Source organism: Adiantum capillus-veneris, chromosome 13, assembly GCF_014529385.1.
Source record: "Adiantum capillus-veneris isolate H3 chromosome 13, ASM1452938v2, whole genome shotgun sequence".
In the NCBI taxonomy this organism is placed as follows: Eukaryota; Viridiplantae; Streptophyta; class Polypodiopsida; order Polypodiales; family Pteridaceae; genus Adiantum; species Adiantum capillus-veneris.
The window spans coordinates 146,714,741-146,740,635 of record NC_140943.1 but is presented as its reverse complement, the minus strand read 5'-3'; the positions used below and the strand labels follow the sequence as shown (position 1 = coordinate 146,740,635).

The 25,895-nt window shown below is 44.5% G+C and overlaps 1 protein-coding gene across 3 annotated transcripts; it reads right to left on the bottom strand.

Moving 5' to 3' along the window:
• Positions 1 to 8,254: 8,254 nt before the first annotated feature.
• LOC147445038 (uncharacterized) lies at positions 8,255 to 24,513 on the bottom strand. Of its 3 annotated transcripts, XM_086527516.1 has the most exons (4): positions 24,283 to 24,509; positions 23,637 to 24,138; positions 8,867 to 8,973; positions 8,255 to 8,795 (listed from the first exon to the last, which is right to left on the bottom strand). In XM_086527516.1, the coding sequence occupies exons 2-4, from the start codon at positions 24,129 to 24,131 to the stop codon at positions 8,750 to 8,752; spliced, it is 648 nt and encodes a 215-aa protein (XP_086383642.1). In that variant the 5' UTR covers positions 24,132 to 24,138; positions 24,283 to 24,509; the 3' UTR covers positions 8,255 to 8,749. The 3 variants fall into 3 exon arrangements, with proteins under 3 accessions (XP_086383642.1, XP_086383640.1, XP_086383641.1); XM_086527514.1 differs by having other exon boundaries at positions 23,637 to 24,506; XM_086527515.1 differs by having other exon boundaries at positions 8,758 to 8,795; positions 8,867 to 8,950; positions 23,637 to 24,513.
• Positions 24,514 to 25,895: the final 1,382 nt, after the last annotated feature.

Sequence of the window (25,895 nt, the reverse complement as noted above, 5' to 3'; positions counted from 1 at the left end):
GTATGACCTCTGTAATAGTTTTAGGTCTTTGTGAGTTGACATACTCACTCATCTCCTCCACTAGGACAACACAAATTGCTTTCATTCCACAAAGTTTATCTTTTTGTAAACAGTGGCTTTGAGATGTAACTCCGAAAACTTATCCATATACTTTTGGACCAAGTCATATGGGGCCATCTTCAAGCTTTCAAAAGCTATACCATGAGCCAAATCTAAGTTGTCAATATTAATTACATTCTCTTGATTATGTTGGACCATGATTAAAATTTCTTATATGTGGCTGCTAACTCTTTTCTTGACACTTCCAAGACATTGGCTACCATTCCTCTTGTTCCTCAAAAATTATCACTCGAGTAAATACACCCCTGGTTTAGAATATTGTTAATTGCAAAGAGTAGTGGAGTGGGTTTAACATTGCAAGGTTGGCACCGGTTTCTATTGGGCGACTCATAGCTCAATAATGGTTAAGCCGTCAAGTTAATAAATCCCAATCCCACTTATGCTATTGCAATGAATAACAACATTTCATAGATTACTCAAGGACCTCTCCTCTTAGGCAAGAAAAGAGAAACCTCGGCTCTGATCCAGTGGCAGAGAATCTAACGCTTAGTTTTAGATTCAATGAAAATTAACAATGAAAGGAAGAGTATTGCTTGAAGAGAGAGATAGCAAGGAGAACATGGGTTGTGTCGAGCTGATTCTTTACACAAGTACACATTAAAAACACTTTAATCATGCACATAATTCAAAGAGAATAACAAATTAATATTGACAACTCGATGAGGACCGGATTTGCTTGGAGCCAGTCCCCCCTCCAAAAGGACGTGTATTATAATCCTCTGAGAAGAGAGCTTTGTTAAATTAAATGTTTGTGCTCTTGCGGAGCCTTGCTTGAATCAAGAAGATGGTGTCTTCAAGATTCCATGGTATAACACTCCTTCCCAAACCCTAAACACCCCAATGGGAAAAAAGGAACTGCTTGGAAAGAGGAAGATGAAGGTGGAGAGAAATATTTTTCAAGCAAGAGAATTGATATTCCATGTACACTTGCTCATGAATAAGCTCTTAGCATAGCTTAGATGCGGACACCATCTTCTTGCTTGAATCAAGAAGATGGTGTCTTCAAGTTTCCATGGTATAACCCTCCTTCCCAAACCCTAAACACCCCAATGGGAAGAAAGGAACTACGTGGAAAGAGGAAGATGAAGGTGGAGAGAAATATTTTTCAAGCAAGAGAATTGATATTCCATATACACTTGCTCATGAGCAAGTGTACATGAGCAAGCTCTAAGCATAGCTTAGTAATAGAATAGTAGAGATAGAGAAGAAGAAAATTTCACTGAGTTGAGAGAGAGAGAGAGAGAGAGAGAGAGAGAGAGAGAGAGAAGCTTGCTTTACGTTGGGCACTTGAGAGAGTGTGTGAGAGGAGCAAGAACCTCAAAAATGCAACAAGCTCTCTCTTTTATAGCTAAACAAGTATGCAACTAAACTTGAATTAGAATGCTTCACACTTGACCAATGAGGTGGAACACCTCTTGATGCAACTCAAGCACGTTCCAACATTTGTCCCTCTTGCCTTGCATGCTAGAACTTGCCTCCCCCTCCTTGGGACTCATCTTGGCAAGTGGAGACATCACACAACACACACACACACACACTTGTTTAAGTTCACACAAAGCAAGCATGTGCTACCTTGGATATGTGGCATAGTCAAACTTCGTAAATAAAGATTAGAGTCAACTTACTAAATGAGGGAAGGTTGATCCAACCTTAGTTTTATTGGATAAAAATTATAAAATTGCCTTTTTATTGATCAACTTGGGTGCAAGACCTTTGCACAAACCTTGGAGGCTTATGAAGCTAGCTCGAGGCTATAGTCTATCTGCTAATTTAGGACCTACTAAATTAAGATAAGTTTTGGTAAAAATAAAACTTATTCTTTGGGCTTTAAAACTTCCACTTCGTGTGTAAAACCTTAGCACAATACTTTAGAGGTGCTGCCAAGCTACTCTCAAAACTTGTTAAATCTAAACCTGCTAAAGTTAAATATTTTGTGGTAAGTTAGAATTTCACCTTAAGGCTTCCCCAACTTCATACTTGGAGTCTAAAAAGTTATTCTGATGACTTGAGCTTAGCACAATCACTTTCTATCTTTAGACTCCTATAATTTCTCTCGATCATCTCCTTTGTCTAGTACCGTTGATCAAAGCTGCCCGGGATACAATTATCCTTCCTTGACTTGTACCTATGACTAAGATAACTAGTTAGCAATTACCCTTGCTCTTTTATGGACTTTCCCCTTTTGGTCCCAAGCCTTGACCGGGTTGGTCCATTAACACTTAATCAATTTCGTTTGTTCTCTTTTTATTTTCCATGGACTTACAAGTGGCCAATTTAAGTTGGAAGATACTTTTAAAAGGTTAGAAATTAATATTCATGACAAAGTGCCTGAGCCAGGAGCCAAATTTTGGCTCGCCCTCTAGCACCTAAAATGTAGCCAAGGAAGCAACAATTCAAGGCATAGACTTCCAATGGTGCAACTAAAAACAAATTGTTTTTTTTTTGGGGTGGGGGGGGGCAACAATAGCAGTGAGATAGCATGCTTGGAGTAGGAGGCAAGTGTGAAGAGTGGGTAAGGAAGTCTCCACCATCGGTGGAATACAAGTGGGCAAGAGGGAGATGTGTAGAGTGGTGTGAGAGTAGGGGCTAGCGGGCTAGTTTCAACAAGCAAGGGTGGAGTGAGTAAGCTCGAGCTACCGAGGTGTGTGGGCAAGTTTGACATAGCTCTCTCTCTCTCTCTCTCTCTCTCTCTCTCTCTCTCTCTCTCTCTTATGCCGAAGGCAACATATAATAAAAGCATATACAACTAGCCACATGGACAAAACTGTAAATTGGGAGGCGCTCTCCTTAAAGAGAGTAAAAAAGTGCCCTCGCTAGCTAAGGAAGAGAGAGTATGGCAACTCCCTGTGAAAGTTGGGATTCCCCACCAAAAGCTCTCCCTACAAAGTTGCACATCAAAGACCAAGACCACCAAGACGCCATGAGGGTTAACATGGAGTAAAGAACGTGTTGCCAAGGCAACTGCTCAATGTCAAGCAAAGCCTGCCAATTGGTACCATCTGAACCAGAGCAGAACATGACACCAATCGATGACGAAGATGATAGATAACAAGCACGTAGCATCACCAAGAACCCTATTGAAGGAAACCATAAGGGAAAGCAATTAAGAGTGCTAAACTAGAGCTTCCAAGGAGGTCTCAACCATTGTAGAAGACAATCCACTTGCTTAAGGTCGCTCTTGTAATCCAAATTTGGGGAGGGAAATTCCAAGAAGACACACGGAAACTCCGAGTCCTCCATAAGAAGTTCATAAGCAAAAAACCTGGTAGAGGAAGGAGAGCACTAACCCAAGCACACCACAACACCCTAGCACACAAGAGACAATAAAAAACCAAAGACACTAAACAAAACATGCAAAAGTCAAAAATCAAAGAAAACTAACCAAAAACATGATAACTAACAAGACAAGCTTCACACATCCACACACGCTCACACCCCCAAAAGCAAGCCCTGAAAGGTATTGATGTAAAAAGTGTACATCAACCACCCACACCAAAGCAAGTAAGACACATGGAAAAAACAAGACAAACAAAAAGACACAAACACAATGAAACCAACCAAGAACAAAAGAACCAAAAATGGAGAAGTATCATGTCCTGCAATTGTGACACAACACCATACGGGGCCACAACAATCAAGCCAAAAGCAACAAGTAGTATCACTGAAGTAGGAAACAGGGCAACCACCAACCATCATCAAGTCCATCTCTACAAGACTACACGCAAAGCCAAACTGGGTAATAAACCCCTAACAGACAATCCACTAAGTGCAAAGATAGAGGAAACACGAGAGGAGAGAAAAGATGAGAGGCTGAAGCCACGATCGAAAAGGAAACATGATTTTGTCACAAATTGATGACATGGCTTATCCAACCCAATTCACACACACACACACACACACACAAAGGCCAAAACAACGATGACATGGCATTCGTACGACATGCCACAAATCCCTTCCATAATACACACCGTGTTTTCCAAGCGCTGGCGTGGCAATTGGATCTTTGAAAGCATTTTCCGAACTTTTGAGCATCATGGTTTTAGTCAAAAAGCTTTTAGGCTGGTATTAGCTTTTGTAGAAGTTTGCATTTGGGCCCTACAAGTGAGCCTTGAGAGGCCCCTCTAGCGGATCCGTGCATGGTTGCACAAATGCAAAGTACATTCCTCAACAATTATACTATGTGACTTATCTATACTGTATATAATGGGGGAAGGGATTCCAACCCCTCCTCCGAACATGTGACGCTACATAGTGGGGAATGGATTCCAGCCCCTCCTCCGAACACGTGACGCAACCTCTTTGCTCCGGTGAGTGTGGCATGTGGCCCGGCAACACAGGCGATATACGCGGTGCTCGACGCTGAGAGAGAGAGAGAGAGAGAGAGAGAGAGAGTTGCCTACGTCCATTTTGGCAGTCGGAGCCAATTGTCGGTCAAATGAAACCGGCTAGGAGGAGTTGACTAAAAAGTCAATGTGTTGAACGACAAGATCTTGTACACACGACCTCCCCATCAAGAGCAGGAGTTGTACCACTACCCCACGCACGCACATCTACATGCAGCCTGCCTTGAATAACTTCAAAAATAGTTGCCCCCCTTGTCAGCTCCAACTACACGTCGTTTAGCTAGCCGATATTTAACATGAGCCCCGCTCGGCGCTTATGATCGCGCCACCTCTACCCAGACTGTGCTTGGTGCAGGTCGTATTTCAGCGGTCCTTCTTGGAATCTCATCGCCTCAACTCAACGCATGCTTGGCAAAGCTGAGCTGCATTAGCCATTTACAATCTTGGCGCAACCTCCTTGCTAGACAACTCCTACGCTGAGCTATGCCTGAGGAAGCTTCAGCAGAATGGCAATCTGCTTCTTAGAAAGGAGTTATTAGACAAGGAGCAAGATGCACCTCCCACCCCGTCACCCACATCATACATGGAAGCTTTATGAAAAACCCTCTTTTAAAAATTTCCTCCCTCAGCTCAGCTTCAAGTTTCAACGCAGAAGTCACGGATAGCTGGTTTATCTTAGGCCGTTTTAAAGAAGGCGTCCAGAGGATGCGAGCAACGCTCAGCGACCACTGCTCTTTGCCGAGACAGCAAAGGCCAAAACAATGATGACATGGCATTCGTACGACAGGCCACAAATCCCTAGAGTCTAGCCCGAGCGACGCTCAGCGACCACTGCTCTTTACCGAGACAGCTTTATAAACACATGATTATCAGTAGCTTTTCACAACACAGCGAGGACGTTTTCAGTTGCGTTTAATGTAGACTTTTGTAATTCTTTAGCGGTTGCAGGCTGCAGCGATGAAGAGTCCCAAGGACGCAGGCGGCTGCCGAGCGGGCTTTCATGGTTTGATGAAATCCATCAAAAGTGGACGTCCAGACTCCAGAGCTTTTCTCACTTTAAAATCACAAATGAGACTAAATTCACACCCAACTTCCTCTACACGTCTGTGCAGAAAGCCTTAATGTGCACCAACGCGAGAAACAAGGAAAAGACAGTTAGAGATGGGATACGAGTGAGTGTGTGTGCACTGTGTGTGTGTGTGTGTGTGTGTGTGTGTGTGTGTGTGTGAGAGAGAGAGAGAGAGAGAGAGAGAGATGTGGCATGTGAGTTAGAGCACTTCTATCTTAGAGACTAGCAATTGCCTTAAGAGAAGAAGAAGATTGTTTTAACGTCATAGGAAACTATCCCAAGAGACCTTATAGATCTATCCGACGAGAAAAGAGACAACAAAGAGCTGTGCAAAGAGACTGAGACAAGGAATCGATTGTTTGCCACGATGCTTGCTTGAGGTCCGAGTAGTTATTATAAGCATGTAGTTGGTTTGCGCCTTGCCAGGCGGGGGTGCAGAGAGAGAGAGAGAGGCTTTGTGTCTTTATAGGCAGCGAGAGAAGGCAGACAAAGGCCACAAAGCCGAAAGTCATACAAGAGGGCCAGACACCAGCATCCTGCATGCATTTCCCACATCCACCAAGGCAAAAAGAGGGCCAAACAAGAGGGCTTCACTGAGGGGATTTGAAGAGGTACGGAGAAGTGGGCAACACTTTTGCTACAAATAGAGAAGGGAGGGAACTAGCATTAACATGTGTGCAATGCCCATGTCCAACAAGGCGACAACGCTAGTAGACAAGAATTAGGCAGGTCGAAGGATGGTAGAAAGAAGGGAGTGGCGGAGAGAGAGGATGGAGAAGGGAGTGGCAATGACAAGGGGTACGCTTAAGTAGCAAGAAGCAGCTCTGAGAGAGAGAGAGAGAGAGAGAGAGAGAGAGAGAGAGAGAGAGAGATGTTATATTAACGTCTTCGAAAGGCCAAAATGACCTATGAGACCAAAAAAGTTACAATTGGTGAATCTGATATCATGTCTGAGTACGGAAATTACAAAGTTACAAAGAACTAACACTGAAACACTAAGGAGAAAGGAAATAAATCTGAAGTTGATTCGAGATTGAGACGAGATAACGGGGGGGGGGGGGGGGGGGGGTCAGATGAAATCTCTCATCGATCGTTGTCGGGATCGTTGTCCGATCTCATCAACCTCCTCCATGGTCAATACTTTGGTTGGGTGTCTTGCATGTCGAGCTGGAGTGATCAGTATCCTCTGTTGCAGCCTTTGCCGGTGGTGGGGGACCCCCCGAGGTCGTGGGCGTCTGGATCTGCCTAGCTCAATGGCTCGGTCAAGCAAAGTACCTCTAGTATGGGTGGGCTCTGAGATCTGCTATAATGGCTGCTCCTCTGGCTGGTGTGAAGAAATCTGTGATTCGTCTCTGAGACTGTCCTTCCCGTGATGTCCTCAGCAAACTCTAGCAGGAACAATCCGAGACATCTCTGATCCTTATAGCTCATGACTCTAGAAAAAGGTCCGAAACCTTCTTTGAACAGGCAGTGGAAGCGGCCGCGTATCTCATAGTACGCCGGGCAATGACATGTGTGGTGCAGTTCTGTCTTTGGCTCTAAGTTACATAGGTGACATATCCTGGCCCCTATTGGCACCCCTCGAAATTGGCCCGTCTCAATTTGGAGCTTATGTGAGGATGTGCGTATCTACCCAATAGCGCATCTTATCCCAAGAGATAAGTGTGTATCCATGTATGGAGGCCTAGTCATAAAGCCGTCCTCCGTGAGTTGGAGAAGATGCTCTCTGTAGAAGGCCATCTTCGTGCTCAACTCTTGTGTCAATTGTATCCATGTGCTCCTGGTATCTAGCTGAATCAGATCCTGGCATATGAGTCTGATGATCTCTGTCCGTGTGAGAGACACGGAGGGTGCATCCAAGGAGCATTGAAACGGAGGCAATCTATCCATGTTGTCATCTGTCCATACCAACATGCTGCATCGCCTTGTAAAGCTAGTTGTCGAGATGACTCCAGGGCAAGCCGAGCGTATCTATCCTTGGGGAGATCCCATAGAACATGCACGCAGGATATTGATCTAGTCAATGCCTCCACCACGAGAGGGGGGGGGGGGGGGGGGGGGAGGGGGGGCAACTAGCTCGGCTCGGATAATCTCATGTGGCACTGAGGCCTTAGCCCAAATCATCCGAGCAATCATAGAGACCAGAGGCCTCTCCATACATCTCCATCCATCTGTGTTGCCAGATCTCCCATGGTGGTCTACTGCGGGTCCCCATACCTGAACTCCATAGAGCATAGCTGGAGTCACTAGAGTGTCAAAAAAAAGAGCAATGTTTTGGGTTAGTCCTTGGCTACGTCTAGCATGCCTTTGCCTTCAAGAAAGTTGATGATTGAGACACTTCAAAAGTAAGACTCTAAAACTAAGTTACATATTGTCAAAAAATAAATGGTAAGAGCGAGCGAGACCCGTCGTAGGCAGGTCGTGCGAGCTAGCTGACATAAAAAGTACCGAAAGGATCTAGCTGCTGCTGCACCCAATTGCCGCAATCGGGCAAACCGGGCAACAGCATGGCACGAGATGATAGGGGCAGGGCATGGGCAACCGAGGGGAGGCTAGACAACTAAGGGCGAGGGGCTGTTCAGGTTACGCACAGGGAGGGGCAGGGTGCAAGGCGCAGTGTTAGGGTTGCTCTCTCTCTCTCTCTCTCTCTCTCTCTCTCTCTCTCTCTCTCTCTCTCTCTCTCTCTCTCCCCCCCACCCCAACCAACCAAAAGACAATCAAAGAAACAAAAAAAATGATATTAATATTCATGGTACCTTGCTACATGTATAAAGGTTGGGTTTTACATTGGAATATTGTAGGTTTATCCCTTCCATTACCAATACAGTACAACTTGTAGATAATGTACCGCTCAGAACCATATCCTAATAGACAACATCTCCCTAGCGAACAGGATGGTAGAAAGATTCGGAGTCTGAAAGTGATCCTCAACATATGCACTACAGCTGGATTTTCCTGCAGTTGAGACTCTCTAATCAAGAACACTAAGAGATTATGCACCCTGAAGAAACATGTGCATGGAGACATGAGCACCGATATACTCAAAATTATATTGCCAAAAGCCTTGTTACCCCAACTTCGCACAGGGCCAGAATCGCTTCTACAAGCAGACAAACATTAACTCCAATCAGATCGGTGCCCTCAACATAGCCTATACAACTAATTGCCTGACTATAAAAGGTTCTATCTGTACTGTTGTACTCTTTGCGTATCAAAGCTACTCCAAAAAAGGCCAGCACCTGCTTGCCATTTTCTGAGAAAACCTGCCGATATAGACAGATATTGTTAATGAGGATGAAATCAAAAAGAAGGCAACAAACTAGATTGCATGTACCTTTTCCTAAGAGGACCATTTTTGCAGGGTATTTTACACTGGAAACCAGCCGGAAGGTTGTCCATGTACTCCTTTGCACAAATGCTACAATACAAGCGTCCACAAACCTGCATTAGCATGCAAGCGCATTTTTCCTTTAGCTGAAAGTCGTCAGAAAAAAGCACAAAGAATATACTTGCCCAAGGGAGCATTTCAATAAAATCTTTTCTATTGCTTAAGTTTGGGTGGCAAAAAGGAAGGTGCTGTGTAATACACTGATCTTCTCATTATGACAATGAAAATTTTCAACTGCATTTGAGTTCCAAATTTATAAAGAGCACAAAATCATCTCCTTTCCGGAAACCCCTTCATATAGCCTCTTGAAAGAGGCAACATGATCTGTTGCGTTGCGATACTTTGGAAAATGGAGCAACTAAAATTGTCAAATTGGAAACGAGCACAAAGAGAAAAGAAAGAAAGCTTTTTAGGCCTTATGAGACAAATTGATCTACATGTATGTGTCCTGAGTCCTTTGGCTGTCCAAGAAAAAGGACACCGATACAAAATACTAGTTGGGGTGATGAAAGATAGAACTTTTAACTCTGAGGGCAAAAGGAAACTAAACGCTCAGGGAGTACAAATGATCTGCATGACTGTCTATTCAAACTCCATCCAGGACCAAGCTGGGACCAAACTGTGATTGTAGAATACTATGCATAGGTGGGTAAAGTCCACAATTTGCTGCCAAAACCAAGCCCTGGCACGAGCTCTGGTAGGAGCGCACACACAAATGCCCACTGAAGGGTCCCCAATCTGTAAAGAAGCCCACAAAGCTCTACCTAGAACCAGAGTGCCATGATCACGCACACAATGTCGCCAACTTGATCCCACAAATATACACACCTACATTGGACTGAGAGTCACCAACAACAGTCTCCCAAACTGTGTGAGAAGTTCGTACATATAGATACCCATACGGTACAGCTGTGCCGTCGATTCACAATGTCCTCAATACGAGAAATAGGGAAATGGTACTTGATGGTGACTTTGTTCAAGGCACAGTACTCAATGTACATGTCATGAACCACCCTTTTCCTGTCTAAGGAGAACAGTAGGGAGAAGAACCCAGCTGAATGGAACCCTCGTTCACCAACTAGGAAACTTAATGACTGAAACTTTCATCTTGTTGTGCTTTACTTTGTCTGCAGGGTGCAATGTCAGGAGGAAGGGATCCAGGAATAAGAGGGTGTTCATAACCTTCATGTCGCACAGGTAGCAATACACACAAGGGGGTTCTTTGAAACAATCCGAGTATTGTTGTAAAGGTGCAATCTTCAAGGAGAGTACTACAAACTTACAAAACAGAATTGGTTTGGCATAGATCATGTACGCACAAAGAGACCAGCTCTATATATGGAGGTGACACACAGTAGAGAACTAATTTAATAGAACAAGCAGATACACTAGGGACAGATTCTCCTTGAACTCGCCGTCAAGTTTAATTTGTTTCTTCTTATGGGTAAGAAGGATCTCTATATCTCAAGGGAATCATACTTATCCCCAACAAAACATCACAACAAGCTAAATCCATCACGTAGAAGTCAATTGAATCCGCAAATCCTTGAACATGTACTCTAAGAGAGCCCACAAGTGGCATAGCTGAACCAGAAGTGTCATTTGCCATCTGCGCTTCAAGAGAGTTCCCTTCACATATTCATCAATGCAAAGCTTTCCGGCAAGCTTAGTGAAAATACAATTTTTGGTTAAGAAGATGAGAGCTTCCTTGCCTCAAACCTCTTCCCATACTGCAAGACTCGCGAAAAGTATCATCAGTAGTTTCTCCTACCAAATCTGGAACCAAGCCAACAAAAGGTCAAGGCTTCTTCTTGTTAAAATTGTCGGCATTATTGGGTTGCTTGATGAGAATGTTGTTGTCCGGGGTAGGGTGAGTGTGTATTCACACTCTGAATGTGTTTCCAATGCAACCACAAATATAGCACCTGCCTTGAGCTTTGTACGCAGCCATCTGCTGCGGAGTAAAATGGAATCGACAAACCCTGTTTCCAATCCCAACTGTTCGGGACGCCTATGAGTCATGCCAACTTTTAGGATTATTTGGCCTAGCACATAAAGCAGCCCACCATTGCATCGCAATGTTCTTGAGAAAAGAGGTCAATTTGAAACTGCCATTGTGGAACACAGTGGAACACAACATCAAATTGTTGGAGAATTTAATGGCATTCTTGGAATTTGAACAGCTAAAAAAGTACAAACTTTTATTGTGGCTCCACCATCCTTGAAAGCTTTTGGGGCCGAATCAGAAAGTGGTGGAGGTGTTGAATAATAAAATAATAATAACAATGATCTCGTCCGATGGAGGAGGAGCTGGTGAAGGTGTTGGTGGTGGAGCGCCGAGGTGGAGGTCCTGAAGACAACGGTGGTTGCACTTCACAAGCAACATGTGACCGCTATCCTAATGCCAAAAGCTTGAAGATCCATCCCAAGAATTGAGATACACTTCAAAGCTCTGTCATGAAGAGGTAGTAAGGAGATTTTGAGCCATGGTACCCTTGAATGGTGGAACACAAGAGCACCAATAAGTGGTACAGCTTTATTGGTTTCCCCTGTGGCTAACTCAACCTCCATTTCACTAGCAAACTGATTATGTTCAAAGTCCATCCGCTTGAGGAACTTTGGATGGATGAAATTCTCAGTGGCTCTTGGATCGAAGAAGATAAGTGCCATATGGAAACTAATTTCTCCGTAGGCTCTACACAATTCTTTGGAAGCATCGGGTACGGAGGTGCTATAAATATCAAGAACAAGTCCTATTGCAGTTTTGGCTTTCTTGGCAGAAGGTTTCTCTTGAGTTTTATCCCCTTTATTCGGACATACATAGGACGTGTGTCCCGTCTGGAAACACTCGAAGCATCCGCCTTCTCGCTGCAGAGTTTCTCGTTGGCGACTTGTCAATGAGGTCATGCAGTTTAAGTTGATTTGTCGCGAGAATCGCGAGAATTTCTATGTTATTGTCGAGGATTCTAAGTGTTCGTCGGTTGACCATTAATGACAAATTCCAATCGCCCTTTCATAAGTTTGTAGCTGACCGTAGCATAGTCCGTAAGCTCGTGGATTGTTGAGACTTTCTTGGAAAAACAGTATTCTTCTAGAGGTGATGGAAGTCCAATGGTATAGCGCTCAGATGGGTCCTTCAAGGTTATCAACTTAAAGAAGGACATCAAAAGATAGATATCTAGAAACTTCTGGTTGTAGTCTTCCATAGTTTTTGTGGCTTGCATTTTCAAGTTGCCCCATTCTCCCAGAAGCTGCACTTTAGATAAGGATATCATGCAACTCCAGGGCAAAATATTCTTGAAAGCTTGCTAAGTCCTTGGAAGCGTGAGGCTTGGTAGCTATAGAACTCCACCACTACATAGCATTGTCTTTGAGAAAAGCGGCAGCTCGAGAGATCTTTGATTCTTCAATGTAGTTTCCCTAGGCATAAATATTGTGAATTGCTACAGGAATTGTAAAACTTTATTTCTGTCTTTCACTCCCAAAAAGGTGAAAATTGATGTCAATCCACCATCCTTGAAGTCCTTGGGCTATTGTGGTGCAAGTCAAAGATGTGGATAATAGGGGTAGACATACGGGCTCCAACCATTATACCCAAGTGGCGGTGGGAGAGCGATTGCACCGGGTAGAAGTCAGATGGTTGCACCATGTTCTTAGAAACTCCCCCGATTGGAATAGAAGACTGTGTCTATTAGTCCCTCGTTAAATCCATCCTGCACACATGACATGACACTAGCCAAACTCACACCCTATACACATGTAGTGAGCGGACATAAGGCTCACCTCCCAACCATAGAGCCAGTACGGGCTCACCCCCGAGCCTGGGAGCCTGCAGCCAAGCGGGTTAGCCTCTGCCACAAGAGGCTACCACCGAACCCACACCAGTACAGGTGTGCGGACAGAGCTGCCAAGGGCCAAGAATCCAAGTGTGGTAATCACACAAGATGTCTCACAAATGAGGCTAAAGTCCTATTTATAGGACTTCATAACCAAAGGGCCATGTTCAAACTCGCTGGACATAACTGCAGGCGCCTGTCACAAACGGGAACGCATAACAATATAAAATACGTTCGGATAAATAGGATTTATCACTTATTACTGAAGCCAGAGGATATAGAGAGAAATAGATAGAGAGAGAGATAGAGAGTGAGAAGACCGACATAGTACTGGGGACCAGAAGATGGGTTGGTCCCCCCCCCCCCCGTAATAGTATCTTTATTACTGAGGAGAAGTCTATACAAGCACTTGAACCGAACGTATTACCACGTTCGCTCTAGAATAAGACTTGATGGTTCCCGGAAGCCTCAGCTTCCGATCCCTAGGGCAAAACCCTATTCCAAGGAACTTCCGTTCCTTATTCCAAATCCTTGAGAACCAAGGTTCTCGCCTCTGGATCTCACCTTCCAGACTCAAGGCATGACATCCCTGCAACTCTCTTTCCCAACTCTGTTTCCAGAGTCCTCTTCCCACAGAACAACTCTGCTTTCTCGAACACGAAGTTCTTCCTTGGGAATCCCAACTTCCGGATCACAACTTGAGAGACTACCTCTCTCCGATCCGTGGATCTACTTCCCAAACTCGGGTACAAAACCCTTGGGCTGAATTGGCTCTAGTTCCTCAGAGCGCTTTTCTCCTGCAAAGGCTCATGCCTTCCTCTGCTACTACTCCCTCACGAAGAGGAAGTACACCTGCAATCAAATACTGAGAGATTATAACATGAAAATCGTTACCTTCAAAGTCTCGACGCTCGAAACGCAACTCGGTTCTCGAATAGCAATTCCTCGGAAGAGATCTCTACATAGAAAATCCTCTCTTCCAATCCTACACACAAAAGAGGTGTGTTCTCGGTTCCTTCTCGTAAATCAGCCCCGTCTACGACGTTTATGGGCTGAAAACAAAAAAAAAACAGCAGCTTGTCGCGATGGAAACACGCTCCGTAGGCACTTCTTCGCAAGGGAACTCGCGCATTGGGTCTTGGCAATATCGGGTACACTTGCAGCAGCCATGGGCATCACCGGTAAAGTCTTCTTTACGGCTGAAATCTGCAGCAGCATCTCCTCTTTGTGAAAACTGATCCACCCCTCTGAGTGAGGGCATGTGATGCTTTTATAGCTCCTAGCCACGGGCACGAATAGCTGCTCGCGTAGAGATCGCAGTCGGTTTTTTTTTTCCAATTTTTTTTTTTCGCTGTTCTGCGAGAAAAAGAGAGTGAGAGAGAGAGAGAGAGAGAGAGAGAGAGAGAGAGAGAAAACGCTGGCTGATCTGTTGCCTTATTCATCAAATGGCTGTCCACTTATTAAATGGGCGGCTTGTGTATTTTAAAAATAGTATGAATCTGCCCAAAAACTCAATAAAACCTTATAAGTTAAAAACAATGCTTTCACAACACTTTCCAGGCGTTCCTGGATGCAATCACACGCACAGTTGCAATGCAGACAAAGACTTCCTCGCGGGAAAGCATCTGCTTTCCCGAAAAGCAATCTCGCTTTCTCAGAAAGCATATGTTTTTCCTCAAAGTTTCCTCTGAACCCATCTTCATTCAAGTGCTTGCTTTTCCTTGTGCACAATTCCAACACAGTTCGGAATTTCCTCTTGACTATGAATATCCCCTTTCCGGTGCACCCGTCACCCACCTTGTAACGCATCAGGAATACCCATCACCTAGTCCTTTCCTACTGAACTTACGGTACAATCTCCTTCATGATGCTCTAGTCACCCATCTTATGACACATCAGAGATGTCCGTTCCCGGATGGTCGGATACTTCTTTCTGATGCTCCCTGTCACCTATCCGATATGACACATCAGAAGTACCCGTTCCTGGTGGCCTTACAAATATTCCCGTTCTCAGTGCTCCCGTCATTACTTTGAATGACGCACTAGAAATACTCTCTACTCGGATGTCTCCAGTGAGAAAAACCCTCACTTAAAATTTTTCCTGGTGTTCCAAGCAAGAAAACCCTCTCACTTATAAATCCAATAATTCATTTAGAATTATTTTTATGTCAGATAAAGCCAATTTAGCAACATCCTTGTCACTTATAAACAATTGTCCTCAACTGTAGAGGTCTAACTGAACTCCCGGTGAGAAACCGGAAAAAAATCCAAATCTTGCTTAATGGTGAGTTGAGCTAGTCCTTTCTTAGTAGAGAACTTAAAAAGTAAATTAAACAAAAAATTTCATAATTCAATACTTACCTTACCAGTTCATGTCCTTCCTCTAGTAGCTCGAGGATATCCTTCACCATTCATTAAACTTACGAGCCATGTAAGAACTCGTCATTCGCGCCTTTCCGAGAATCTGTTAACTCAATTCCACCTTCTCAATCCCGAGAAGAATCATCCTCCTAAAAATCAATTTAGGTCTATGTCCTTGGGCATAACCTTGCGCTGTTAGTCCTGAGGATATTAAACCTCTTCTGTCCTCCCGCATAGGGCATGTCGAGAGCATTAAGCTCATGTGAATCTTCCTGTGTGGCAGACAAAGTGTGCCATCTTACCAAAGTAAGTTCTTATTCCGGAGCCTTTGCTTTGGGTAGGCCAATTGTTCTGATCCAAAGTTTCCTTATCCGAGACTCTGTTAACTTGATTCCGTCTTCTCAAATTCGAGAAGAATAATCTTCCTACAAATCAATCTAGGTATCTGTCCTTGCGCATAATCCTGCGCTGTTAGTCCAAAGGGTATTAAACCTCTTGTATCCTCCCACATAGGGAATGCCCAAGTCATAGAGCATTAAGCCCGATGTCTTTCTTTCACAAACAAACTTTGCCATCACCTTAAAGAAGGTTCTTGCTCCAGGCCGTCGCTCAACATAGGCGTACGGTTCCAATCCGAAGATTCTTTGTACACGGTGGCACTTCCTTCCAATCTTTTCCTCCTGCGAGTTATTACCACCAGCAGTGTTTTCCCGACGCCCATTAGCGTCTCTTCCTTACAAAATCATAAAAAATGATTCACATTGCGAGCATCAATGACGACTTGCAAAATCTCAGGCAAATAGGATTCTAGCCATAGCATTTTCTGAACATACGTTCAAACCCGATTCACAATAGAGCAAACCCTCTTTGATTCTCAGGGATGTTCTCCCATATGTAATTCTTACCATTTTGAAACGGTTGCCGAAATATATTCTTACAAACATAATAGTTCGAATTTATTCCAGCAGCGTGTAAATGCTACTTGACCTGCTCATGGAGAAACACATATCGCAACCAAAAGTTGCTATTGTAATGGCAGAAGCACATAGCGTACTCAATGATCAACGACCATCAGAAAACCTCTTCTCGGTAGAGAAACTCAAATTCCTTCTACCAAACACATCTCAAATAGAGATTCTCGTGTCAGAATATCCTCGCGCGCAAAAGGGCGCTCAAGAGAGTATAACAAACTCTCGTCCAATTCCTGAAAAGGAAGTTGGTTCATCTCATTCTGTTCAGTAGAAAAACATTCAATTGGTAGATGACCCACCTTATCATAGGTCTGCATCTTTGTGTGTTATCCATGTACCCAAAGGTGTACATAAGTTTCAGTGAGCCTAGTAAGAGCCTTAGAGCGAACACGCTCAACCTGACGATCCCTTGGCTCAATCTTAGAGCAAAACACGCTCATCAAATAAACCAGGATTTTAATCCTTGGATTCCTCGAGCACAGGTCGTAGCCGTCGCTTATTCCTTCCCTCGTAAAGGGAGTTGTTCATTCACTTGTGCGAAAAGCTCTACCATATCTTCCATTAATTGGTTTAGGCTTGAAGTTTAGTGAAAGGTGTTTTTTACTCTGCTTGAAATCTCGGAAAGGTTCCTTCCTTTCTGCCGTCCTACCAGCAATAGCAGGTAATTTGTGGGAGAACTACCGGATACCAGATCAATAGTTGACCTTCCGGCTAGTTGAGCAAACCAATTCATCTCAGAAAACAATGTTTCAAATTGATCCTACTCTCATAAACACTCGAGAGTGAGTAGTCCTGGACAGACATAACCATACCTCGTGCAAACAAGCACCATGCACTTTATGATTTCCGCAAAGATGTAACTTTGATCGAAAACCTGCCCTCTCACTTAAAGTTCGAGGGTCTTCTATTCAAGAACTCAGGAGTTAGATTGAATTCCCTTACTCCAAACTTTCTCTGGATAACAACGTATCCTTCGAGGAGAGGTAACAAAAATTCGTTGTTTCTGTGTTCAATGGTTCCTGTCCCACTGCGGGGATTAGATTCTATCTACACTGAGATGTACACTTTCAGCTTGTATTGCTCACTCCACCATCTACTGCAAAGTATCTTGCAGATGCGTCTACAAAATTCGAGTAAAAGTCCTTCGTTGAATTTCTTCATCTTTCCTTCCTCAAAGAGGGTCAAGAGTGGAGCTACCTTGGGAAGAGTGAACCACTACTTGCTTGGACTCGCTCGTATTTCTATTGGGCAAACCGATCCCAATCTTCTTGGATGCCTTCCTCAAAGCATCGAGGAAAAAAATTTGTCAAAAAATTCAGCCTTCAATTGAATCCAAGTCTTGTTGTACGTTCCTTGCAGTGCTTTGGTATACCACCAAGTACTTGCAATCCCCTTGAGGTGTTTGGTCACAATACCTCACCTTCGACGCTTCTCAGAAATTGCCGTTTGCAAAGGCAACTTCAAACTGTCGAATGAAAGCGGTATCTTTCGGAACATCTTCCCTTTCGTCAAAAGTATGAAACTTGATTGTAGTGTTCTGAGGTCTAAAGACCTTCTTCATATCCTTCCCGAAATATTTCTTGGCTATGGTTCTGGATTGATGTTCATAGATATTTTCTGGATTCTGAAGGATCTTGAGCATTCTGCTCCTTGGATTCTCTAGGTTCTTGAGCATCATACTCTTGTCGCCTTCGGAGAGAATCGCAAGTCTTGTGTCGACTTCTTGCAGAGAGAGAATTTTTTTTTTTCCAACTCTGCGAGCTTTTCCTGCAGGACTTAGGTTTCCGCCTGCTTACTTCTCTCTTGGCTTGTCATGGCTTCTTCCAGTAGCTTTCCAGAGGAGTCCTTTTTTACCAAGACCTGAACTTCAGACATAGAAGTCATATAACTGCGTGCAAATACTGTCTTGAAAGCTTGTCTGGTCCTAGGAGCATGCGGTTGTGTCGCGATTGAATTCCACCACTGCATAGCATTATCTTTAAGAAATCCTGTTGCTCGAGAAATCTTGGATTCTTCTTTATAGTTCTCCAAAGCATAGATGTTGTCGAATGGCTATAGAAACTACACTGCTTTCTTCCGATCTTTCACCCCAAAAAAAGTGAAAAATTTGATTGTCGTGCCGCCATCCTTGAAATCTTTGGGTTGGTTAGGAGTGTATCCCGGGTACGGATAATAAGGGTATCCATATGGGCTCGAACCATTGTAGCCTGGTGGCGGTGGTGGTGGAGGAGGTGGGGGCAAAGGCGGTTGCACTGAATCAAGGTCAGATGGCTACACCATATTCATGAAGACTCCCCCGACCGGAACAAACTGCTCCAAAGGTTGCCGGTTGGAAGCTCTCGTACTTTCTAGTGCCGGAAGAGGAGGTACCACCTGGGGCATCAGAGGGGGTAACATGTAATTCAAAAATTGTTGAAAACTTTGCAGCATCGGAAGATTCTGCTAAGGATGCCGCGAAAGAATGTCGCGAAGCTTGTCGAGAAGAAACTGCAAATATTCTGTTGAATCCATGAATGCCATGTCTTTGGGTTTTATAATGGCTTATGCCCTGTAAGACAGAGCAGTGATGATGAGAGTACGCCCGATGCGCGGTGAAGTAAGGGTGGGAGTGGCTAATAAGTCAGGGGTCGAAGCACGAAGATTCTTCAAATAAAATTCCAGTAGCCTTTGGAAGCGCCGGTTTGCTCTGTCTATCTGCTCTTTTGTAGGACACGTATGCTTTCAAAAAAGCACACGCCTGATGCTCTGATACCACTGTCACAAGACGGGCACCACGTGTCAATAGAAAAGATCAAAACGAACAAACTTTAGCACTTCAATAACAATAACAACTAAACTAAAAGAGAGAGCACACGCGACACGGAGTGGCAAAATTCCATCCCAAAGAGTATCGGCCCCAAACCTTGGAGCCCCTTTCGGTATTTCTTTATATTACTTGGATTCAGTACAATGCCGATACTCACGCTCTGCACCTTCACCCAGAAGAGTGCCAGAGAATGAGCCCTCTGCACATATTTAAAGGCCCTTGGCCTATGAAAAGCAATTTAAATGAAAAGCCTTCAAACTCAAAAGATATTGACCAAAAGCAAATGCCCAAAAGCTGCCAGCGCAAAAGCAAAAATCCATACTGTTATACTAATGGGGCTGACAGTATTCTGTTGGATGACTTTATGAAAGAAGTACTTCGAACAGGGAATTCCCGAAATGAATCTGATGTACATGTGCTCTCTCATGTGAGTAGTGTCTGAGTGCATGTTTGAAAGATGAAATGATTGCAGCGTTTCGATCTTGTGATTCCAGATGAGATGGACATGATAGCAATAAGAATTAGTCAATCGAGACATCTGTGGAGATCTGGGATAGATCTAGATGTGATTGCTAAACACGTTGCCGATGAATCGTGATTCGATATCTCGATGGACGATATAGTTTGAATGTGATTTGAATGTTCAGTGACTGTCCTCTTTGTGCAAGTGCTAGATTTGTGTTGTCTAGTGCGTCAGTGCTTAGAGTCGGTGTCTACTAAACTGGTTTCTGGCTTATGTTTGATTTTGCAGGCGTAATCGAGGGCGATTACAATTCTTTGAAGGGGGGGGGGGGGGGGGGGGGGTATGTCACAAAGTGAAGATGTGGCATGACCAATTGGAAGAGAAATGGTTAAGTGGACAAAACAAACCCTAAAAAATAACTAAGGGAACTTATGAAGCACCGACTGAGAGCCCGAAACCCTACAAGACAAAAGCTTCCGCAAAATGCACTGACATGTTGACGTGGCAGATCATACAGATGCTGACATGGCATGCTTGTACGGATTTCCACGTTTTGCGCTGATGGTGCAACGTGGCAGGCTATACGGATTCTGCAAATTCTGCTGGCTCAAGGTAGGATCCGTACGTACGTACGAATCTGTACGGTACGGTACGTCTGTACCGTACAGTACCGTACCGTACAGATTCGTACTGTTTTTTTGGGCGCAATGTTGTGGGTAATATGTGGAAATAAACCCTATTGTGGCAGGAATTTTTGGTTTGCCCTTCTTTAGCCTTATCCCAACACCTAGTTTTGTAGACATTTCGACACAACTTGCATTTGTAGAGCACACACGAACGTCATTGTGGTGGTGAATATAGGAGGGCAAGCACGATCAGGAACTCGTACGAAAGCTTTGCCTTGGTTTATAGAATAGTGAACTAACATCCTTGGAGTGATACTTATGAATTTTTTATCGAGTACAGACCGTATTTTAGGTTTTTGGCATTTAAAAAAAAAACCTACGAATTTTACGTACCTAACAACTCTATCCATTCGGTACTACGTACAGGTTGTACCAAATACGTGTTGTACCTTACGTACCTTACCACCTTGTGCTGGCTACTTTTGGGAGTCTCTAATGCTAGCTTCTGAGAGAAGGTGTTTTTGGGGGGAAGTGCTTTTGAATTGATTGCTTTTGGGGCTTTGCTTTTGGGGCATCCCTTGTAAGAATAAAAGAGCCCTTGGGGCCTCACTTTGCAGAGCATTTGGACGCAGAGTCTAAGAGCAGAGGACCCTCCGGAGTTGTACCTTGTTGAGATCAATAAATAAAGAAATACCGAAAGGGGCGCCAGTCTTTGGGGCCAATGATTTTGGGCGTGTCGTCTCTCTCTCTCTCTCTCTCTCTCTCTCTCTCTCTCTCTCTCTCTCTCTCTCTCTCTCTCTCTCTCTCTCTCTGTTAAGTGATTTTGAAGTTTTTATTCGTGTGTTGCTATTGATTTCTCGCTTGAAGTGTCCAAGCTTGTTATAGCCACGATCCACGGTCCGTGGGAAAGGATAAAGACCAAAGAGGGGGCTAAAGAAGCTTGGGGCTTTGGAGGCTCTGGATATGCAATCTGCTATGGATCTGCTGATGCAAACTGCTAACGCTAGGGCTGATCTGCTATCTGCTGTTGCCACGTTGCTGCAATTGCAAAAACGCTGGGCTTGTCTGCAATGCTGAAAACGCTAGGTTGTTGATGAAGAAAACGCCAGGTTTCCTGCTCCAAAAACGCTAGGCTGCTGTGGGGGTTCTGCTGAGAAGGTGCCTGTTGAACGCTGTGTTCCTGCTGCCTCTTCTCCCAGATTTGCTAGCGCTAGGTTTTCTTATATACTTCACTTGCTATTTGCCCTACCTAGTTCCCAACAAAAGTCACTAAAAATAATAAGTGAAAAATGTCAAAAATAGGGAAAATACGTCTATGCATTGTAAAAATGCTCATGATGGGTTCTGATGGAAATCTGATGGTCATGCTGTGTGCAACCAAAGGATATGCATCTACTCTAAGTGGCTGGACATGCACGGTCTGCGAACATACTCACAAAAGTGCCAGAACACTTCCTAATCTAACTGAACTGAACCCAATTCATGAAGTAGCTTGTCCACGTACACATAGGGTTAGATGTGCACGTGACACCAAGTGACATAAAGGCATTATAATAAAGCTAGACCCTCACACACAGAAGACGGCGTGGAGAGTTGATGACGTGGCAAAATTGTACGGAAAACCCGGATTTGCGTTGACATGATGACGTGACAGACTGTACAAATTTCCGCGTTTTGCGTTGACTGCTGACGTGGCAGTTGTACGGATTTTCGTGATTTACGCTGGCAGCTTTTGAGCACCTGCTTTTGGACCAGTTGCTTTTGAGTTTAAAGCTTTTCATGTAAACTGCTTTTACTGGCCAAGGGCCTTTAAATATGAGGCTAGGGCTCATTCTCTGGCACTCTTTTGGGAGAAGGTGCAACGCGTGGAGTAGCGGCTTGTACTGTGTTGATATAAAGAAATACGCCAAGGTTTGGGGCCAATACTCTTTGGGGTGGAATTCCGCCACTCCGTGTCGCGTGTGCTCTCTCTCTTTCAGTTCAGTTGTTATTGAAGTGCTAAAAGTTTGTTCAGCCTGTTCTTTTCTATTGGCATGTGGTGCCCGTTTTGTGACACTTACACTGTGGCTTTAAGACAAAGCCCACGAACCTTACATGCCACCTAGGATGCCAGTAGACTAGGAACATTCTCCATGGTGACTTTAGGACAAAGCCCACGAACCTTACCCTGAGTTCGTTGCAAGCCAGCCTAAAGCACAACTGGGAGCCTCTCCAAGTGGTGTCTGCTACACTACATAGATGAGGCCATTGCCACAACCTAAAACTTTGGAGGTCCAATGGAGACGGAGCACGCCACAATATGCGTTGCAATGCAGAAGTTATCCATGCTTGCTGAAAACCAAGGTAGCTCAGAGCAGTACACAAAAAGTTAGTGATGAAGGTGAGCAAGGACATCATGGCCAGGGAGGCTTTCGGGTTTCAGGGCTGAGATGGTTTCATGGCTGATAGGATTTGCGCCAGGGCAAGGACATCATGGCCAGGGAGGCTTTCGGGTTTCAGGGCTGAGATATGGTTTCATGGCTGATAGGGTTCGCGCCAGGGCAAGGGCTCTCTCTCTCTCTCTCTCTCTCTCTCTCTCTCTCTCTCTCTCTCTCTCTCTCTCTCTCTCTCTCTCTCTCTCTCTCTCTCTCTCTCTCTCTCTCTCTCTCTCTCTCTCCGTGTTCGTGCGTGTTTCTCTTCCGTTGCACATGCTGATATCAAAGCCCCAGGAGTTCTTCGCTTGATCTTCCTTCACCCAACGCATGGTTCCCCTCTGGTTTCTCTCTCTTCCGCTTGGCATCAACATCGTCATTGTATTTCTTCAAGTGTGTGCTGTTTTCAGCGGGTATTCTCTTTCCTCAATTCCCTCGCACCTCCAAATCGGATTGCTCTACCACCGGCCTCGGCTTGTGCTACCAGCTCCCTCCCGAATTGTTGTGTTTTGGTGTGGACTGCCAAGTACCCTTGCTCTATCTTGACGACTTCCAAATTTCTGTGACTGCTTCCAGTCACTTCCCCTTCTTCGCAACGGTTTCCTCGAGCGCGGCTTTCAGATCACCTTCGACCCTATGCCTTCTACTTCACATGTGTGTCTCCCCTTAACATTTGTCTGCTCTCTGCTCAGAACGTTGCACTCTGCGCTTGTCACCATGTCCTGCGTCACCTTCGACCCTGTGCCTTCTACTTCACATGTGTGTCTCCCCTTAACATTTGTCTGCTCTCTGCTCAGAACGTTGCACTCTGCGCTTGCCACCATGTCCTGCTCTCCCACAAACAAAACATTGTCCAGGCAGCCCAATAAAAAGATCTCTATTTTGATTATCACCTCCATGTATAGTAGGGAGAGAGATGAACGGAGAAGGATTCTCTCTCTCTCTCTCTCTCTCTCTCTCTCTCTCTCTCTCTCTCTCTCTCTCTCTCAGAGAGAAAAACATCTATTGATTATACATCTTGAGGGCACATACCCCTTGATAAAACATAGAAATTGTTGATTGCATCAGAGGGGTTAAGATTATTTACATTGAATCCAACTAGGAAAAGAACTGGTTCTTGTTTCAAACTCTCTCTCTCTCTCTCTCTCTCTCTCTCTCTCTCTCTCTCTCTCTCTCTCTCTCTCTCTCTCTCTCTCTCTCATATGTGAGCACACACACACAAAAGGTAAGGCTGGAGCTTACCAGACAACGGCTCTTGAAGAATATGGTGAATGAAGAGCATGATGAGCACTGATTGGAAGGATGAATTTTTGACATGGATGAGGCACTGACTTCAGGACTGCTTTTTAAATACTTGGATGATGAACGGTTTGCTTTGTGCGGGTCGTTGGAAGCAGAGGAAGCTTTCTCCTCAGTATGTGACAAAGAGGGCTTCCATGCGTACAGATTGGGGCGCTCGGCTCTCCTGCTTTTCCCTCTTAAGCCAGGAAAGGAGAAGCTAAAGCTGAGCTTGTGAATAGAAGAATTTTTCCAGCTTCTAATCTTGCAACCTGCACAGCCCTGCACATCAGACTTGAGCTCATCTTCTGCCACAATAGCTTTAAGGTTACCACTGATGGAGTAGCAAGGATCCACAATGTCCTTGAGTGAAAGGTCGTACAAGTTCTCTGGCATATCCTCATAGAGCTTCTGCAAGTCTTGTTTGCAACGAAGCCTATCCATGTGTGTGCGCTCCATCTGCTCCCTTCGAGGGGAAGATGAGTAAGAAGAGGAGCTGGGGTGCCACAGCCCATTTTCATCTCTGGCTGTTGAGGCGGGAAGGGGATGCGTTGGGGAGTGAAACTCCATAGCTCGAAGAAAAGAGGGGAACGAGGAAGAGAATGCTTACCATGCGCGCTCAGGATACACAGAGAAGCTGTTTCCGAGCTTGAGCAAGGGCTGTCCGTTGCAGGAAGCAGCGTTTTCTTCCTGTGGGATGGGTTGGGTTCGTTGATGGTGGGGGCATACTGTATGCAGGACTAATTAAATGGGTGCTTAATTATAAGGAGTGATGAGAAGCCCGTTTTTCCGGTTAGGAACAGAAGCAGCCACGCCAAACTGCATCACACGCACCATAGAAAGCAACTGCGGGTCCCCGCTCTCCTCTCAGTGGGGCATGGACCCCCGCATAACTTTTAGACATTTGTTGTTAGTTTTTGAGGCACACATCATCGGTCCCTTTCCAAAGAGAACACCAAGGTATGTTTCTTACGGTGAACTTGGCGAGGGTGAGATCTACGGTGGGAGGATTGTGGGCCGTCGATATGGGATGTCCATACCTTAGATTACTAATCTAGGGTACCCGCATTTCGAAAGCAATCTAGGGTACCCCATTTTGCGGCCATGGGGTTTGAACACGTGACCTCACCCATGTGAGGCACATGTCCTAACCACTTCGTCTTGTGTGCACTTTTGAAGGATGCGGCCCCTAATTTACTTAAAACATGTGTGCAAGGCAACGATACTGAAAGTAATCTAGGGTACCCTAGATTACTTTCTACGTTGCCGCAAGATCTACAGTCCACAATCAGCTCACCATAGATCTCACCCTCCCATGTCCGTGTCAATTAATCCCAAGGATCGTCATTGGTCAGCTACCTTTGTCCTTTATTAGAAAATTAGAAATGCTACCCTTCCAAACTCAACTCTGCCAATTTCGACAGCATTAGAGGAACTCTACTCTCTCTCTCTCTCTCTCTCTCTCTCTCTCTCTCTCTCATGTGCAGGCAAAAGACAACTATTTTCCGTGCCAAAAAAACGATGGCTTTGCTACGTGTGAATGCGCTCGAAGACGGAGTGTGTGTGTGTGTGTGTGTGTGTGTGTGTGTGTGTGTGTGTGTGTGTGTGTGTGTGTGTGTGTGCGCGCGCGTGCAACAGACATGTTAGACTTGGCTACGTATGGCAGGCTTCAAAGAATCTATCAGTTGTTATCCATGTCGAACTTTAAAAAAAATTAACTAGCTACTGTCATAGACATTTAAAGTCTCGAGGATTTTTCATCCTTATTTTTTGCTAGAGTTATTCATATATTTTGCTAGAGTCCCATTTCGGTAGCAGAACCACTATTGCTACCAAGCTTTCAAACATCAGATTAACTAAGGTTATCAAAGTAGGATCCAGTCAGAAACCAGTCAAAAAACAGAGCAGTAGATCCAAGTAGGATCCAATATGCAATACTTAAACCAGCAGCCATAAAGTAAGCTTGAGTAACTGTCAACACTTTAAAATATCGAGCAACCCTTGTATCGGGAATCTACTTGTATCTGCTATACTTCAGCCCAATTAGCAGAGGATCAGTTAGTACCAGAAAGAGAAGATAAAAAAACCTCATATACTGATGTGAACCAATCTGAACTAGAAAATGGCATACAAAAAAACCAGTGTACCCTATGCAATGTTCCTTTAGATTAAGCCTGAGTAACTTGCAAGTATGACCAGCTACTGATGTGAACCAATCTGAAC